This window comes from Aulostomus chinensis, chromosome 12, assembly GCF_037954235.1.
Source record: "Aulostomus chinensis isolate RoL2024-O1b breed Wild chromosome 12, RoL_Achi_v1.0, whole genome shotgun sequence".
Lineage (NCBI taxonomy): Eukaryota > Metazoa > Chordata > Actinopteri > Syngnathiformes > Aulostomidae > Aulostomus > Aulostomus chinensis.
In genome coordinates this window covers 1,972,501-1,988,592 of record NC_141331.1, presented here as the reverse complement: position 1 = coordinate 1,988,592, position 16,092 = coordinate 1,972,501, and the positions used below count along the sequence as shown (strand labels likewise).

General features: G+C 48.9%; 5 protein-coding genes across 6 annotated transcripts in view; 3 read left to right on the top strand and 2 right to left on the bottom strand.

Annotated features, from left to right (window-relative positions):
* Positions 1 to 3,570: 3,570 nt before the first annotated feature.
* Positions 3,571 to 5,229, top strand: asdurf (ASNSD1 upstream open reading frame). The gene is made up of 4 exons (XM_086219580.1): positions 3,571 to 3,783; positions 3,974 to 4,027; positions 4,908 to 4,983; positions 5,081 to 5,229. The coding sequence occupies exons 1-4, from the start codon at positions 3,709 to 3,711 to the stop codon at positions 5,119 to 5,121; spliced, it is 246 nt and encodes an 81-aa protein (XP_086075706.1). The 5' UTR covers positions 3,571 to 3,708; the 3' UTR covers positions 5,122 to 5,229.
* Positions 5,132 to 8,178, top strand: asnsd1 (asparagine synthetase domain containing 1). The gene is made up of 3 exons (XM_086219571.1): positions 5,132 to 6,496; positions 7,250 to 7,431; positions 7,830 to 8,178. Exons 1-3 carry the CDS (start codon positions 5,132 to 5,134, stop codon positions 8,074 to 8,076), a joined length of 1,794 nt encoding a protein of 597 aa, XP_086075697.1. The 3' UTR covers positions 8,077 to 8,178.
* Positions 7,403 to 11,154, bottom strand: LOC147251710 (uncharacterized). 2 transcript variants are annotated; one of them, XM_086219577.1, is made up of 8 exons: positions 10,833 to 11,154; positions 10,312 to 10,401; positions 9,360 to 9,439; positions 9,168 to 9,283; positions 8,873 to 9,047; positions 8,748 to 8,816; positions 8,358 to 8,416; positions 7,403 to 8,272 (listed from the first exon to the last, which is right to left on the bottom strand). In XM_086219577.1, exons 1-8 carry the CDS (start codon positions 11,022 to 11,024, stop codon positions 8,097 to 8,099), a joined length of 957 nt encoding a protein of 318 aa, XP_086075703.1. In that variant the 5' UTR covers positions 11,025 to 11,154; the 3' UTR covers positions 7,403 to 8,096. The 2 variants fall into 2 exon arrangements, with proteins under 2 accessions (XP_086075703.1, XP_086075704.1); XM_086219578.1 differs by having other exon boundaries at positions 7,405 to 8,272; positions 8,950 to 9,047.
* Positions 10,682 to 16,092, top strand: part of LOC147251708 (solute carrier family 35 member F5-like) — a 26,394-nt gene continuing 20,983 nt past the window's right edge. The window contains exons 1-2 of the mRNA XM_086219574.1: positions 10,682 to 10,940; positions 15,752 to 16,003. The gene's annotated coding sequence lies outside the window, so the exon portion shown is untranslated. The remainder of the gene's footprint in view (positions 10,941 to 15,751; positions 16,004 to 16,092) is intronic.
* The window catches only part of sympk (symplekin), a 10,576-nt gene continuing 5,994 nt past the window's right edge, over positions 11,511 to 16,092 (bottom strand). The window contains exons 15-27 of the mRNA XM_086219570.1: positions 16,060 to 16,092; positions 15,867 to 15,980; positions 14,759 to 14,906; positions 14,513 to 14,673; positions 14,288 to 14,396; positions 14,089 to 14,189; positions 13,890 to 13,980; positions 13,505 to 13,606; positions 13,155 to 13,342; positions 12,788 to 12,964; positions 12,622 to 12,711; positions 12,328 to 12,534; positions 11,511 to 11,869 (exon numbers count right to left, since the gene is read on the bottom strand). The exon at positions 16,060 to 16,092 is cut by the window's right edge and continues 49 nt beyond it. Coding sequence (XP_086075696.1) covers positions 11,687 to 11,869; positions 12,328 to 12,534; positions 12,622 to 12,711; positions 12,788 to 12,964; positions 13,155 to 13,342; positions 13,505 to 13,606; positions 13,890 to 13,980; positions 14,089 to 14,189; positions 14,288 to 14,396; positions 14,513 to 14,673; positions 14,759 to 14,906; positions 15,867 to 15,980; positions 16,060 to 16,092 — 1,704 coding nt within the window. The 3' untranslated portion in view covers positions 11,511 to 11,686. The remainder of the gene's footprint in view (positions 11,870 to 12,327; positions 12,535 to 12,621; positions 12,712 to 12,787; positions 12,965 to 13,154; positions 13,343 to 13,504; positions 13,607 to 13,889; positions 13,981 to 14,088; positions 14,190 to 14,287; positions 14,397 to 14,512; positions 14,674 to 14,758; positions 14,907 to 15,866; positions 15,981 to 16,059) is intronic.

Genomic DNA, 16,092 nt, shown 5'->3' with positions numbered 1-16,092 from the left:
GTGTCACGTGACGTTATTTACATTGTGTCAAAACACCGTGAGGTCCTCCTACCGCGCATGCGCTCAACACTGACAGGCTGGAGAACATTTGTGTAAAAAGCTTTAACAGTTTAATAAGTCAGCTTTTAGCACACATTACAACCCACTCATGACCTCTTGACCTGCCAGCAGTCTTCATACTACTCTATATATATATGTATATATATATGGGGGTATATATGTATATATACACACACACTCATAAATACGTGCATATATATGTTGGTATATATGTGTATATATAAAAAACATATTATAGCAGTGTTCATACATGTGTTTACAGGATTAATTCTTAGTCTGAACAGTATGCACGGCTGTTATACATCTGGAGCGCGTGTGTAGCAACCACTTGTACTCATATTAAAGTACAGTATTTGGGAAAATGTACTTTTCTCGCCAGTTAGTGTTGATATTTGACGCAGTCCCAGGGTCACTGACGGACACTAAATATAGTGATGTAAATGTTAATATCTGTATTAATAATTTATCTGTAGACTTTCTTTGAGATGCTTCGTTTTTTGCCACCCTGCCTGCTGTGAGCAGCAAGCAGCCGGGATCTCAGAGGGCACAGAGGTGCATGTGATGGCTCGCAGCACAACTGGATCTTGAACTTCCTGGCTTGGATACTGATTATTGATTTGACATTCGGGAGCCTGTTTACTAATCAAGGAGCCTGTTGAATCAATGAGGCTGCTGAACATATTTGGATGACTTGCATTTGTTCACCTGTGTCAACAGAGCAGAGTAATGACAGGCTGCACGGACGTGCAATCTTGTAAACACCGGCACACATGGCAAATATGTGTCTGTTCAGCTGCTCTCAATGGCTCAGTTACTATAAAAGGACGCCACCGCTGAAACCTCACCTCTGTTCTCAGTGAGCTGTTCTGGACTTTGATGCCAAGAAATCAAGTCCCGTAGGTTTATGTACCTGGTGGTTTTACATCAGCTGGATCCGATGCACTTTTGACTCCGGTGTCCTTACAGCTTGAACGCCTCCATTTGTAATGCTACAAAAATATATAAGTAAAGGTGTTAGCATCAGCTAGCTCAGGTCCAGGCTAGTTAGCTTAGCACAATGGCTGGTAGTGGGTGGGAAGTGTTAGCATCAGCTCGCTGAGGACCAGGCTAGTTAGCTTAGCACAATGGCTGGTAGTGGGTGGGAAGTGTTAGCATCAACTAGCTCAGGTCCAGGCTAGTTATCTTAGCCCAATGACTGATATTAGGTGGGAAGTGTTAGCATCAGCTAGCTCAGGTCCAGGCTAGTTAGCTTAGCCCAATGGCTGGTAGTGGGTGGAAGTGTTAGCATCAGCTAGCTCAGGTCCAGGATGCTGGTGTGTCCAGCAGGAATCCTCCTCCTCCTCATCATCAGTAGCAGCAGTCGCTCTTCTAGTCCTCAACAAACCTTTGGTTCTGTTGACCCAAGTTCCAGTGGAGCTTTGGAGGTGCTGCGTCAAATCACTGCGCCCAGTCAGGAAAGTAGTTCCGGCTACGTGTCTGATTCTACCACTACAACGTCTCCTCATGTTAAACTGGTATTCATCACCAAGGTGACACACAACCCTCCTGATATTAATGCAGGCAGAGAGGGAGCTACGCTAACACTTCCCACCCACTACCAGTCACTGTGCTAAGCTAACTAGTCTGGGTCGCTGCTACTCTGGATAAGGAGCTCTATAATCTTGTCTATCTCTGAGGGCAGTGGTCAACAAGAAACATTCCCTCAAAGTTGGCACGTTCCTTAAACTTGGAAGTGGAATTCTACCATATGTGAATTTTCTCAGTTCACTTGCCTGAGAAATAACAGCCCTCGTTATATTTCCATATAGTTGTATAAAATGTACAAAGTGCTTCTTTGTTATTGGCTGTGAAATGCCAGAGAACTGGATTTTCTCCCTCTAGTGGTTGAGTAACATTTCTACTGAGAACCACAGGTGGTGACAGGCTCTTCTTTTCCTTTGTGGTCTATTCCAGGAAGAACGGCACAAACACATTACTCGTGTCTCTATAGGTGGGTCAGCGTCTCAGCCTGGCTCAGTGTCGGTCATCAGTGGTCAGACAGCTCCTGTGTCATTTTGTGGTCATGTGATCCACAGGTGTCTCACAACAAGCTGTGTTAAATTTGTTCTTCCAGGACAAAAATATCAGGATGACTTGCCACCTGTGGCCTGATATTGTCTGACTCCTACACACCGCAGCTAAACACGGGGCAGCGTGAAGGTTTTATTCCTCCAGTCGTCACTGGCAGCCTTTTGTGTTTAGATACTGCAGCTGAAGAACTGAGGCTGGATCCTTGAGGTGGAGAGGAGAAGCAGAGACAAATTAACAACATGGACCCTCTAGACTCTGACATGTGCCTGACCACCAACCAGAGAACATCAAACATCGAAGGTCATTGTCAGGCCGTATGAGCGTGGTGGTTGTTTCCTAAATGACTGTCCTGGTTTGCTGACAACATCCCACAGCTGTTTCAGATCAATAATCCGCAGCAGCGCCAACATGAGCCTCGGGCAGGTGTGTTTTCTGGTTTGAAGGCCAGTCATAGCACCACTGGAGCAGCATCAACACTGATGGGGATGTCCAGGGTCGCTTCTCCCCTCTGGTTGTTGAGCGCTGCTCAGCCCCTCCACCTCAGGGGCCCAGAAACATCTCTGTCATGTGTTGGGACCACAGGAGTGGAGGAGGAGATGTTTGCAGATGTCAAAAAGTATTTCATTTTTCAACATCAGTGCAAAGCGCAAACCTGGCAACCGAGCATAACGCAGCAAAGGTCCAGAGTTCAACGCTCAGGGACACAGAAATGACCTGGGAACCACACAGAAACAAGGTTTGTTATCTGAAGATGTTTCTCAAAGGTTAAAACTGGACAGACATTTGTCATGGAGCTTCAGGACACATTGCTGATGAGCAGAAACAGTTGGGGGGACCGGTGTCACAGGGCTGGGACCCCCGAAAGCCCCGCCCTTCAGGTGCAGAGCCTACAGAAATAATGAAATGAAGCCGTCTAAACATGAAATATCAGATTTAAGATGTAGGGAGTGCCGTTTCAGACGGAGCTGACTGGAATGTTGAGCTTCACATTTGTTCCACCTTTCTGAAACGCCGTTCCTGCCATCCTAAACCTGATATTTCATGTTGGTTTTGTGCACTGTTTCTACATGCTGAACTACAAACGTTAAGTAAACCATCTTTGTCCCTTCTGACCTGGGTTTAGTGGGGGGTACCCCTCTGACAAAACAGAGGGCCTCCAACCCACCCGGCCCAGTAAAATAGGTCTCTAGAACTGCCACTGTTATGAAGAGACTGAAGGTGTCAATGTGAGAAAGAAAAGAGAGCGATGGGTTGACAGAGTTCAGAGGAACGTGAGAGAAACCGTGTTTGAATCAGAACCAGGCTTGAAGAAACGACGCCGCCACGTTTACATCAAAACACGGAGAGAAGAGCAGGCTTGTCAGAGGTAGGAACAAGGATCAATAATCAAGCGCCCGATGCATTGTGGTCTAAACTCCACAGCAGTCGACGGGGCTCTAAGCGCCGAACACCCTCAATCAAAAAGGAGAAAAAGAAGAAGAAGACCTCTGAACCCGGAAGTGCTTCCCCGCTGCAGCGCCTACTCGTGTTGCTTACGTTAGCTAGCTTTAACAATAAAATCTGTTTCTTTTGACCAAAATGTCTTCGAGTTGCCACGACAGTGGCGAGAATGTCGACGGGCAGTCTGTACTGAAGGACGAGCTGAACAAAAAGGTGTCACAGGAGAGGGAGCGTTAGCCGGAGCACGATGCTAGCGGCTACATATGCTAGCCGCTAGCATCGAGGCTCGTTGGCGTGAATAAAACTATAACTATTGAATGCACACAGGGCCAGATTCATCCGTCTATGATGAAATGTGGTTGGTTTGAAACAATTAAAAACAATTGTTTTTCTTAACTTTTAGATCAAGGAGCAGAAAGTTGCTGTGGACGAACTTTCCAACCTGAAGAAGGGCAGAGTGAGTAAATCGTGACCTGCTCGAGATGCTGGTCTCGTTTCATGACGAACGCCAAATAAGTTCACGTGGCGGGAGTTACCAGTAACCAGCCCAGGACTTTAAGACCTAAATGTGATTAAGAATTCAAAGTTTGTGGGATGCAAGTCGTTTTTTCCTCTCTTTTTGGGTTCAATCCCCCCCCCCCGAAAAAAAACCTGGATCATAACTTGAAAAATGATATATCGATCTTTCTTGTAGATTATTATACTTATTCATTGTAACTACGATTGACCGTTGTTTCAGCTCAGGTTCGAGGCCTGCGTGTCTTAAGTCCGGACTTCTCAGGGTCCTCCAGGGGTCCCCAGAAAAATGACCAGTAGTGAAATTGTGATTTTATTTTGAAACTTTTTTCTCAAGCATTCAAATGCAAGCAGTCTGACTTCATGTGGAGGGTTTGACCTTTAAATGTGTAACGATCAGCACTAGAAGTAAAGGCGTTCTGGTCCTTTAAGGATTTCATGTGTGGTTTTTTTACTAATTTCTTGGTTGCAGACATGAAACAAACTTCTTGTTCATTTTCTGATAATGTTGGCAATTTAGCCGCTTCCCTTTATTTTGGAAAGAGTGACTTTGTGAGGAAAAAGGTTAAATAGTAAAAATGAAGCAATAAAACATGACTGACCCTGATATGTGGGACGGTCTCATGAGTGATGCTGGATCAGATTTCTTGAGTTTAAACGCTTGTGAAAGAATTCAAAACATCCTCGATGGAGCAGAATCAGTAAAAACGTTGGTCTGCTGCTGACTGAGGAGCGACTTTGTGGTCTGACAACGTTAGAAACGTCTTCAAGTTCATCAGAAACCCAATTTTTCTTAATATTTATCATTTGTGTTCCTCCAGAAAGTTTACATCCAGCAGAGGAACAGTAACATCTTCTTCCTGGCGGACCGAGGACAGACGCTGAGCTCCTGCAGAAGTAAGCTGATCACTGGAGCGAATTCAGATCAACTGAGACTGTGACCACCACAAATGACCAACATGTGAGGTTAAAAGTCAAATGTCTCCGTCTGCAGGGGAGCTGGACGACATGAAAAAGGAGCTGCAGGACATGTGAGAGCTGGACCATGTGTGGCATCTTCAGCCTGCTGAGTCTGTCCTCAGCTCAGCTCCATCGGGACAAAATAGTGGATGAACGTTTGCGACGGAGAGGACCCGACTGTGGCGGGGACTTCCTGGTCACTGGGACAGACGGCCGTTATTGGTGTTTATTCTCTGCTCACGTTCTTCACATGAGAGGCCATCTCACCCCTCAGCCTCTTCAGGACGGAGCCGGTAACGTCCTGGTGTGGAACGGTGAGATATTCGGAGGGTTGCCAGTGACGCCAGAAGAAAACGACACAGCTGTTGTGTTGGAGCGTTTGTCGTCTTGCGGCAGCCCTTCAGAGGTTTTGTCCGTCCTGTCCATCATACGTGGGCCATGGGCGTTTGTTTACTACCACAGAGCAGGGGACTTCCTGTGGTTTGGGAGAGATTACTTCGGCAGGCGGAGCTTGCTGTGGAGGTTTGATGCAGAGGTCAACACCTTGACCCTGACATCTGTGGCAGCGGCGGGAGAGTCGGCGTGGCAGGAAGTCCCAGCGGTCGGCGTGTACAGGATCGACCTGAAGGCAGCAACAGATGCTGGCACTGTGACCATGGAGGTCTTCCCCTGGGCTCACACTGGAGACAACCTCTCCACCCTCCCTGACTCCACCTGGGAGTCTGTCGCCAGCAGCGGCTCCGTTTCCATGAACCAATCAGGTCTGGTGCTCACATCACCTGTGTGCCCTCTAAATACGTCCATGCTGGTTCCATTAAATCATCCCAGTTCTTCAAACTCACCAGGATCATTTCAGGACCTGGAGCAGCTCTTAGCAACAAGAGAGAAGAACGATCAAGTGGACCGTCTGATTGATGTTCTCAGTGAGGCGGTAAGGAGGCGTGTCCTGTCTCTGCCTGTCAGGGCACAGACCGAATCACCTTCAACTGACTGCCACGCTGCTGTTGCCATACTCTTCTCAGGAGGAATTGACTCAATGATTCTAGCGGCCCTGGCGGACCGTCATATACCGGCCCATGAGCCAGTGGACCTCCTCAACGTCGCTTTCAAACTGCAGCAGCATAAAGAGCCCACAAAACAGAGAGCTGCAAAGAGTGACGCTGCTGACTGTCAAAAACACGGCGCCTTCGATGTGCCAGACAGAATCACTGGTCGCGCCGGGCTGAAGGAGTTACAAGACTTGAACCCAGAGAGACGGTGGAATTTTGTTGAAGTCAACGTAACGCAGGAGGAACTGCAGGAAATGCGGCGTGAGCACATTAGCCATTTGGTGTACCCGCTGGAGACGGTCCTGGACGACAGCATCGGATGTGCTGTGTGGTTCGCCGCGAGAGGGGCGGGATTCATCACGGAGGACAGCGGCCAGAGGACCTTCACATCAGCTGCGAAGGTGATGTAGAAATGTTACTTTGGATCTCCCAGGATCAGATGCTGATTTGACCAATGCAAGAACACGCCCACTTTTAGAGAAAGGCTCTTATTATCAGTCGTCCCCAGGGATTGAGAGTCTTCTTCAGGGAGCTGAGACCCAGGCTAGTTAGCTTAGCACAGTGACTGGTAGTGGGTGGGAAGTGTTAGCGTAGCTCCGTCTCTGCCTGCATTAATATCAGGAGGGTTGTGTGTAACCTTGGTGATGAATACCAGTTTAACATGAGGAGACGTTGTAGTGGTAGAATCAGACACGTAGCCGGAACTACTTTCCTGACTGGGAGCAGTGATTTGACGCAGCACCTCCAAAGCTCCACTGGAACTTGGGTCAACAGAACCAAAGGTTTGTTGAGGACTAGAAGAGCGACTGCTGCTACTGATGATGATGAGGAGGAGGAGGATTCCTGCTGGACACACCAGCATCCTGGACCTGAGCTAGCTGATGCTAACACTTCCACCCACTATCAGCTATTGGGCTAAGCTAACTAGCCTGGACCTGAGCTAGCTGATGCTAACACTTCCCACTAACTACCAGCCATTGGGCTAAGCTAACTAGCCTGGACCTGAGCTAGCTGATGCTAACACTTCCCACCCACTCCCAGCCTTTGGGCTAAGCTAACTAGTGGAGGTCTATCAGAAGAATTCCTGTGTTTTTTCTTGTCAAGAATAAATGTTTCACTTCCTGAAATCTGGTCTCGCTGTTCTATGACTGCAGGTCATTTTGACTGGAATTGGAGCAGATGAGCAGCTAGCAGGTTACTCCAGACACAGAGTCCGATTCAGGACATCGGGACATGAAGGCCTGGTTCAGGAACTGGCCATGGAAGTGGGCCGCATCTCCTGCAGGAACCTGGGTCGAGATGACCGAGTGATCGCGGACCACGGGAAGGAAGCCAGGTAAGGCCCCGGCTACAAATGTCAGGCACAAGCTACTGCTGATTGTTCATTTATTACCAAGAACGAGGAAAATTTAGATGAAATAGCAAAAGTCAAAGATTCGTCATCATCAAGCTCACATCATGTCAGACCTGATTTGGGGGCGGTGTTTGTAACTCACTGGGGCTCCACATCATGGAGCGGCGCTACATATGAACCGCTAACAGACGCCAGACTAAATACACCACATTTCCAGATCTTGAAGTAAGAACCTTTAGCCACAGGAGCCATCATCACCCTGATCACTCATCTACAGAAGCGTTAAAAAAAGATTTTCCATTTATCTGAATGAACGAGATTCTGTCTTTTTGGCTGGAGATAAATCAGCACCATTGATTGCATCACTATGGCGGCCGCAGGTTCCCCTACTTGGACGAGGCAGTGGTCAGCCACTTGAACTCTCTGCCCGTGTGGGAGAAAACCGATCTGTCGCTTCCTCGAGGGGTCGGAGAGAAACTCCTCCTCAGACTGGCGGCCCGGCGTCTGGGCCTCGGCCCGTCAGCGGTGCTGCCCAAGAGAGCCATGCAGTTCGGCTCACGCATCGCCAAGATGGAGAACAGCCACGAGAAGGCGTCTGACAAATGTGCCAGGCTCCTCAACGGGTAGACGGTCGTCATCGTTAATAATTAATCAGGACTTTTTTGGATGATCCTCACTGTGTAATAAAGAGGTTTTCTGGCGTTACGCCAGGTACGACTCCATGTCTCCAAGTCTCTCCCTGAAGTAAAGGTCACATTCAGCGTAGGACCGCAGGTTCCCAACGTCGAACCGCCCGGAGATCTCGTGAGTGTAAACTGGCCTCCTGGAAGAAGAAGCGAGGCTGAACGATCTTTGGTAACCATGTGATCAACATCTATGATGTGACGAAGAGGTGAAGCAGAATTTACCTCGCAATGAGCCACGACACAAAGTTGCCTGGAGCGTCTCTCTCTTCAATAACTGCTTCCTGTGGCATCAAAACGTGGAGTTAAAGTGACCTCATCGTCCATGGTGAGCGTCTTCAGGAGCGGTCGGTCAGCACGCTCACACGGACGCACTTCACCCATCAGCTCTCTTTATTTACTCTAACATTTGCAACCACAGAACTGCCTTGTATTTGGTGGATAAATGCGTTATTTTCTGTGGCGGCGACCATCAGAGCGCCGCCTCAGGTGACTTCTGTGTCCGGGAGTCACGCTGCCCTACGTTAACTGCAGGTGAGGCCTGTCGTCCCACCAGAAAGCTCTTAAAGTGAAAACATCAGCCAGATTGGATTCAGGCGAGATCATTAAATGTACCTTCTTCTCCTCAAGGAAGGTGTCCAGTAGAGGGAGGCTGCTCCTGGCCAGCACGTAGAAACACGGACACTGAAACCAGAGACAACACCCTGAAGAGCCTCACACACACACACACACACACATACGTCTGCACAAAACCGCTAAACCAGGAGTGGTGCTCTGGCGGCCCCAGGGCTCCATCCTGTGAGGGGACTGATCTTACTGCTCTTCTGGACCTGGTCTCTGAGGGATCAGGTTTCTCCTTCATGCGGAGGACGCGAAGGTTGCCGTCTACTTCCAGTATCCCGTATTTGCGAGTTTCTGCTCAAGTAAGAACACAAGCCAATCATTTCCCACCAGCAGGTTCACCTTTGGGCTCTGATGAGTCTGAAATCATTTCTCCTTGCTCGTGAGAGCAGCGTGCAGAAGCAGGAAACTCACCCTCATCCCCGCACCGGTACGACAGCACCAAGCAGCTGTGGTCACATGACGCTTGGAGCTCAGAGAACCTCGCTGCGATCCGGCTGAGGCTGAAATCTTCTCTGAACAGTGTGTCACTGTCAAGGATGGAAACAAGATGAGTCAGCGAGCCGGTAACTTCGGCCGCACGAGGAACGGATGACCGAACTTTACCCCCCGATGACCAGCACGTCTTCTTCTATCCCGAAGTGCTTGATGGCGAGCTGCAGGCAGGCGACCGCTCCGAGACGCTCCTGGATGACAGAACGTGACATCAGTCCAGGTCCTCGGGCTCAAAGAGACTCTGATCGGACAGGTCGGTTCTGATCTCCAGGTCTGGAGCACCTGGCTCGTTGGTGAGGAGAGGACCACTGCTACTTTAACCCTTTAACACCCAAAACACCGCAGCACGCCGCCGCCCAGCTGCTGCGACTCATCGGTCACCAGCCAAGCGACAAGTGTCCCGATTAAATATTCAGACAGCAAAGATGGAAGCACCGGAATGATCCTTGATGTGGGCGGGGTCCAGAGATGACCTGACGATGACCAACTGTCAACACCGTGAGCTGGTTTCTGGATGTGTGTGTGTGTGTGTGTGTGTGTATGTATATATATATATATATATATATATATATATATATATATATATATACACACACACACACAGTGTGTGTATATATATATATATATATATATATATATATACACACTGTGTGTGTGTGTGTATATATATATATATATATATATATATATATATATATATATACACACACACACACAGTGTGTATATATATATATAACACTGTGTGTGTGTGTGTGTGTATATACACACACACACACACAGTGTTATATATATATATACACACTGTGTGTGTGTGTGTGTGTGTGTGTGTGTGTGTGTGTGTGTGTGTGAAAGGCAAATATCAGCAATTTGGGCAAAAAAGAACCCCAAACTAACATCAATGTGCATCCAGGAGAGGAACTCAGGAACTTCTTTCTGTCTGGGAGAATTCAACAATCACTGTGGTTCTGATGGATGTATGACGTCATAACCGGAGTGAGAAACTGGTGACTACAGAATACCATTGATTGGCGGGGACAACAGGAAATATCAAACTTTACTTACGTCATTGCTGCGGGTGTCGTCACTGAGGATGGTGACGTTGGAGTACTGCGCCGCCCACTCCTCAAACGCACCTCGGTAGACAGCGTTGGTCTGCGGGGATGCAAACACGCCACAAGATCAATAAATTTTAACGAATTAAAAAAAAATCAATAAATCAGACGTGTGTGGGCGGAGCAGCACGTCATCGTTCCTCTTTTGTTTGTCTGATTCCTTTCTTGGATGGACAAGACTTTAGCAAGTAGAGGAAAAGTTGAACTAAATTAAACTTGTGTCGGAGGGTTCGTCACGCTAGCCCCGCCCACCCAGGTGGTCACCAATGAGGGCACGCCAGTATGATCACGTGGATTCAGCGATTCACGTTCGTTTTTAAATTACATTACAATCAAGACAAACGGCTTGTAGTTGAGTCCGAGCAAGCTGCAGCCAACCGGAAGTACGTCACAGTCGAGCTCTAAACGTCCTGAATTGACGGTCATTGTCTGTCATCTACCTGTGGCGGTCCGGTGACGTGAACTACTCACAACGACGTAGACTCGGTCCACGGAGCCGGACCTGTTCAGGGCCTGGACCCAGTGAGAGATGAGGGCCCCTCGGCCCACCGGCAGCAGCGGCTTAGCGACCCCCGCCAGGTGAGCGAACCTCCCGCTGCTGTCGGCCACCAGGTCCCGCTGGAGCCTGGTTCCGTACCCGGCGGCGAGGATCACAGCCTTCATTGATACTCCGAACCGGGAGGAACCCGCTCACGTTCTACCGGAAACTAAACAAGCTACAGAAACTCAGCAAAGTCCCTTCAACTCTTTGAGACGGAACGTGATGCAGCCACTGCGACAGGTCCCAAACTCTCGCGTGACTCAGCGAGAACAGCCGCTTCCGATCGCGCTTTCCAAAACAAGATTATTGTTTTTGATATCATGTTTACTTAACTCTCATTTACGAAGACGGCCGGACCGAGAGGCGCTAGTTAGCATGTGGCTCTCAGTAAAAAAGAAAAGAAATATAAACCGCAGACATAAAGAGATCAAGAGATGAGTTGTTCGTCTGAATGTAAAGTTGACATAAACCTGTCAGAGTGGGAGCGATCGCTCACGTTGCTTCCTGTACTTCAGCCTGCAGTGTGAAATGAACGACCCCTCCGGTGTCAGGGAGCCTGAACACGTTCCATCAGCCAGTGAGTTCTAATTCACACGGAACCACAAACAGAACATAAACTGAGCTGTGTGTTCTTGATTTATTCATCAACATCTTGACATGAAGCAGCTTTCATACATATTCACTTTTTTTTTTTTTTTTTACTCAAAATATGTTTCTACAAAAGAACAACGGGCGTCTAAAGTTGAGCGGGATGCCTGCGAAGGACTGATGTTTCGAGTCTTCATCATTCTTCGTCCTGGCAGCTGTTTTCAGTGTCAGGCTCTGTGGCGGCGGCGATGGCAGCGGCTTCTTCAGCCTCATTTACTGGCTCCTGAGGGTCTGAAGGTTCAGGGTCAGACGCCTCCATCGGTTCCTCTGCTGGTTCTGCTTCCGGCGGCGGCGTTTCCCCTGCTCCTGTCACTTCCTCCTGGAGAAAAACAGAGTTGAGAGAAGGGACATGTTTTGTGAGAACAGAAAGGAAAAAAAGCCACGGTGGCCAAACGATGCCACTTGTTCCCTCTTTGTAGTTAATTCACAATAGAGGGAACAGGTTGCATCTCGTGGCCTGAAAATCATAAATTTTTACTGAAACTAACTAGCAGTCTGTGGGTCTCTAGTTAACTGCGGGTAACGCCATGCTAGCATGCAAATGTAGTAGCAACCGTCCAGGCTTGAGATGGTGAGCTCCGACACCAATTTGGATCATAAACCAAAGCAGGTCGGTCAGGTTCTTTAACTGAACAGCTGTTAACATCTCCAACAATTCCATCTGCATATTAAGGTTCCCCTGACAGAACATCTCATCAGAACATCCCAGAGGAGAGAGGCCATGACCCATCATTTCATTCACATTCATCACTGCAGCCGTGCAGCGGTAAACGGCACCTCTGAGTGACTGTTGACAGCCTCCTCCGTCTTCACGGGCTCCGGCCCTCCTTCTTCCATGGGCTCCTCGTCTTCTTTGGTGATGGCTGCGTATTGTTGGCCAGACGGTTCAGGTTCGGGTTCGGGTTCGGGTTCGGGTTCCTCAGTGGACTCTGAGAGAGCCTCAGCAACAGCTGGAGAAGCCGGAGCAGCAGCTGGGTCCATCAGCTGTGATGGAGGAGAAATCAGGAGGTGAAGTGAGCACCAGAGGACCCCACGCCACTGCAGCACAACAATCTCGTGTCCGTCCGTTACCTCGCTGCCGTTCTCGGGCTCTGCAGGCTTCGGCTCAGGTTTTTTACTGGCCTCCAGCACCGCCATGATGGAGGCTGGGATGTGAGCTTGCTGTTGCACATAAGGAGACAGGGAATAAGAAAACATACGTCTACACTGTTGATGAGAAGTAGGAGGCGGCTCTGACCTGATTAGGTGTGAAGGAGTGGACGTGGTGAAGAAGCGGCTCTTTCATCTCTGGGCAGCGCTCGAACACACTGGTCAGCTGAGCGGGTGGCAGCTGGAGGAGGACGCTGAAGGACTGAGGCTTGGTCCTCTGGCAGCACTTGACAAACCCCTCCCACACCTTGGGGTACTTCCACACCTTCAGAGGGGGAAGGATCGCTGTTACAGAGCCAGCACTGCCTGGCTGAAGCTACCAACCACGTGACAGTTTACGTCCACATGTTGAAAAGCCAATTAAAACGTTTTGAGTAAAAATCTTATTGAAGACAAAAAACCTCTTGTTTCTAGTTTCAATCGTGTTAACTGGACTGGTGGGATTTGGCGCCAACCTGCTTGACAATGAGGCGGGACAGGATGTTCATGACAAAGCCGCACAGTCGGGGATACATGGTGAGGGACTGGATGACGGTCCTCATGAGCAGCATGGGGAGGGGACTCTGTTCCATCAGCTGCTGCATCACCACCGCTAGAACCTCCGACGTGTACACGTTCTTCTCCCCGAAGCAGAGGTTGGTCGCTGCCGTGCAAACAGACTCAGAGCGTTATTCAGGAGACCAAGAGGGAACAGTCAGACTGACCAAGGTCATTAAAGGCGAAGAACCAAACATCAGCGAGGCTAATCAGGACTGCCAACCTCCTCAGGACAAATCCTGATTTCAGCTTTACAGAGCAAACTGACCTTTAATGATCGACTTCATATCACATTTGGTGGAGTCGATGTTGTGCAGGGCGATCAGCAGGTCTCCTGGTGTGAGAGGCGACACGGACGAGCTGCCCTCACCTACAGGACACCAGGAAGAACACGTCAGTTCCTCACCTGGAGGAGGCGAACACTCGAGGACTCGTCCAACGCAGTTTTCATGACTATTCTGATGGAGATGGATGCTAATGTGCATTTGAGTGCTGACATGTGTGAACTACCCATCTATCTACTCATTCTCTGACGTTTATCCATGTCTGGGTGGATCCAGGTTTCAGACGAGTCTCCATTCTCAGTTAGACCGCGACCAGCTGCCCTCTAGTCCGGTGTGATTATCTCGCCACATCACGTGAGCGATTCTTACTGTGCTGCGTTCCCAAGAGACGGTTGAAGACCTCCTTCACCACGATGGGGTTGAGTTTGATCAGCTTAGGAAGAGCCTGGATGACTTCATTCTTCACAAGAAAAGACGAGAGGAAAAGATCAACTTTGAGAAATGCAACTTGGATACAAAGAACTTCTCTGACACCTTGGAAACGTTCTGCGTTATGGAGGAACCTCACCTTTTCAAGCCCGTTTATGACTGGGATGAGGAACCGAACATCAGGCACTCGCTTGTGGTAAAGGTCTCGAACTCTCTCCACCAGCTCTGGAGACGGAGGCACTGAGCACAGAGACACCAGCATCTGTCCATCTGCTCTTCATGGGAGTCATTCAGACGTCCGGGTTGTTTTTTTTAATGAGGCTTAACGTCATCGTTACCTTTATCAGTGAGAATGTGCAGACAGCGAGTAACGAGGGTCTCGGCTCCTTTGGGGCAGTTTTCAACCAGAAGCAGCAGTTCAGGAGAGTTCATCCCCATCCCTCGGATCTATGATGGCGGCGAAGAAAAACCCTTGTGATCCTTGACTCATTTTGTCCTTGAAGGCGAACGATTCATTTCAGCTCCAGGAAGGAACCACAGCTGACAGCAAGAGTAGAACTTACCGGCTGTTCTATGGCACGAAGAACGCTGCGCTTGATGTCAGCGATGGCCTCGGTGTAGACGGAGGCCAGCTCGTGGACCAGCCGGTGGTTCAGAGGCAGCAGAGACAGGTACAGGAACAGACACTGTCTCACCGTCTCTTCAGTCCAGGGCGCCGCCACCTCTGTGTCAACAAACACACTCAGGTTACTGAACCACACCTGGAAACTGGTGCGACAGACAGAATGTAGACCGGTGGCACCCTGAACCTGTGTCTTTGTCGGCACCAAAGAGCAGGGACGGGGGGTTGGGGTGGACCAGGAGCTGCATGTAGTTGAGGGCAAACTTCTCGATGTAGTCCCTGAGCTGCTCCTTCTCATACATGCGTTTGAGAAAAGCCAGGGCGGTGGTGCGAACCTGAGAATGAAAAATGACAGGAAATGAGGTCAGCAGGAGTGTTGCAGCTGATAAACACTGTTTCATCAGGGTTCAGCGGCCCAACTCAGCTGGAACCCCATGGCAAACACACATTTTCAGGGCCGATACAGTAGTCAGATCTCTGACGTGTCAGTGAAACCACTCATTTGAATGTGGGCGGGGCCTGCTCTGAACGCTTGGCATTTAACGAGCAGCTCAGATTTAATGCTCCTTCAAGGAAACTAACACATGGTGGGAGGCAAAGTCCAGTCAGGGCCTGCTGGGCTGTAACTGAGCATTTCTCAACATTAAAAATGAAGCTATTAAACTGGGAAGGAGGCCCAATGGGACCTGTTGAATCCTGTATTCACTCTGAGTGAACAGGTTTCATGACCACACCAACAACTATGAAAACCAGTCAGGCTTCATTTGGCCGAAAAGGATTTCCAGCACTTTCCCCCTCAGTGACTCACAGCGTCGTCAAGAGTAAGAGCTCCTCATTAGCGCAGGCTCCTCAGGGGCACTGAGCTGTGCTAAAACATTCAATGATGATGATCACAACTTCAGTTTTTCATCATGGAAAAACAAGCATTTTTTCCTCTAATATTTGATAAATTATAGTAATTTTCTGGACATTAGCTGGCAACTTTTACTAACTTCTTTCTACGCTTCGGTTTGTTAACTTTAAATTCACAGAAATGCTTCTTTCTGAAAATTAATATTTGAACGAGATACTGTTCAGACTCATTTATGAATTGATATTTTTGAAGTCGTGATGCTGCATCAGGCTGTGTTTCATCGCTCGTCAGTGAAAGTGTCTGAACGCAGCCTCGACGTCTCTGAAGTTAACAGGAACACAGGGACTGTCAACTTCATGGAAGACCTCTTTGAGCCCTCGGGACCGTTTGAGGAAACTGAATGTGCAGCTGCAGGTCAGCAGGGGACAGGAAGTGTTCCCACCTTCTCCTTCTCGTGGGAGCTGAGGTCCAGAAGCACGTGGAGATACTCGAACTGCCTGGAGGGTCGTTTGACGATGAGCTCCTTCAGCGTCGTCATGCCCAGATACACTCGCGACTGAAACACGCCACGACCAACAGGTGAGTGGACACACAGACGAAGTACTACACAAAGTAAAACTGTGTCTTTCATGTACCTCGTCCTCACAGTAACGGCGGATTACGTCCAG

Excerpts from the sequence above, each read along its gene's own strand:
- asdurf (XM_086219580.1), top strand. The coding sequence starts at position 3,709 with ATGTCTTCGAGTTGCCACGACAGTGGCGAGAATGTCGACGGGCAGTCT. Across the intron at positions 3,784-3,973 it reads AGGACGAGCTGAACAAAAAG|ATCAAGGAGCAGAAAGTTGC; the intron begins GTGTCACAGGAG and ends CTTAACTTTTAG. Across the intron at positions 4,984-5,080 it reads GACGCTGAGCTCCTGCAGAA|GGGAGCTGGACGACATGAAA; the intron begins GTAAGCTGATCA and ends CTCCGTCTGCAG.
- asnsd1 (XM_086219571.1), top strand. The coding sequence starts at position 5,132 with ATGTGTGGCATCTTCAGCCTGCTGAGTCTGTCCTCAGCTCAGCTCCAT. Across the intron at positions 6,497-7,249 it reads CCTTCACATCAGCTGCGAAG|GTCATTTTGACTGGAATTGG; the intron begins GTGATGTAGAAA and ends CTATGACTGCAG. Across the intron at positions 7,432-7,829 it reads GACCACGGGAAGGAAGCCAG|GTTCCCCTACTTGGACGAGG; the intron begins GTAAGGCCCCGG and ends TGGCGGCCGCAG.
- LOC147251710 (XM_086219577.1), bottom strand. The coding sequence starts at position 11,024 with ATGAAGGCTGTGATCCTCGCCGCCGGGTACGGAACCAGGCTCCAGCGG. Across the intron at positions 9,284-9,359 it reads GACGTGCTGGTCATCGGGGG|TGACACACTGTTCAGAGAAG; the intron begins GTAAAGTTCGGT and ends CATCCTTGACAG. Across the intron at positions 8,273-8,357 it reads GTGTCGTGGCTCATTGCGAG|GAGGCCAGTTTACACTCACG; the intron begins GTAAATTCTGCT and ends TTCTTCTTCCAG.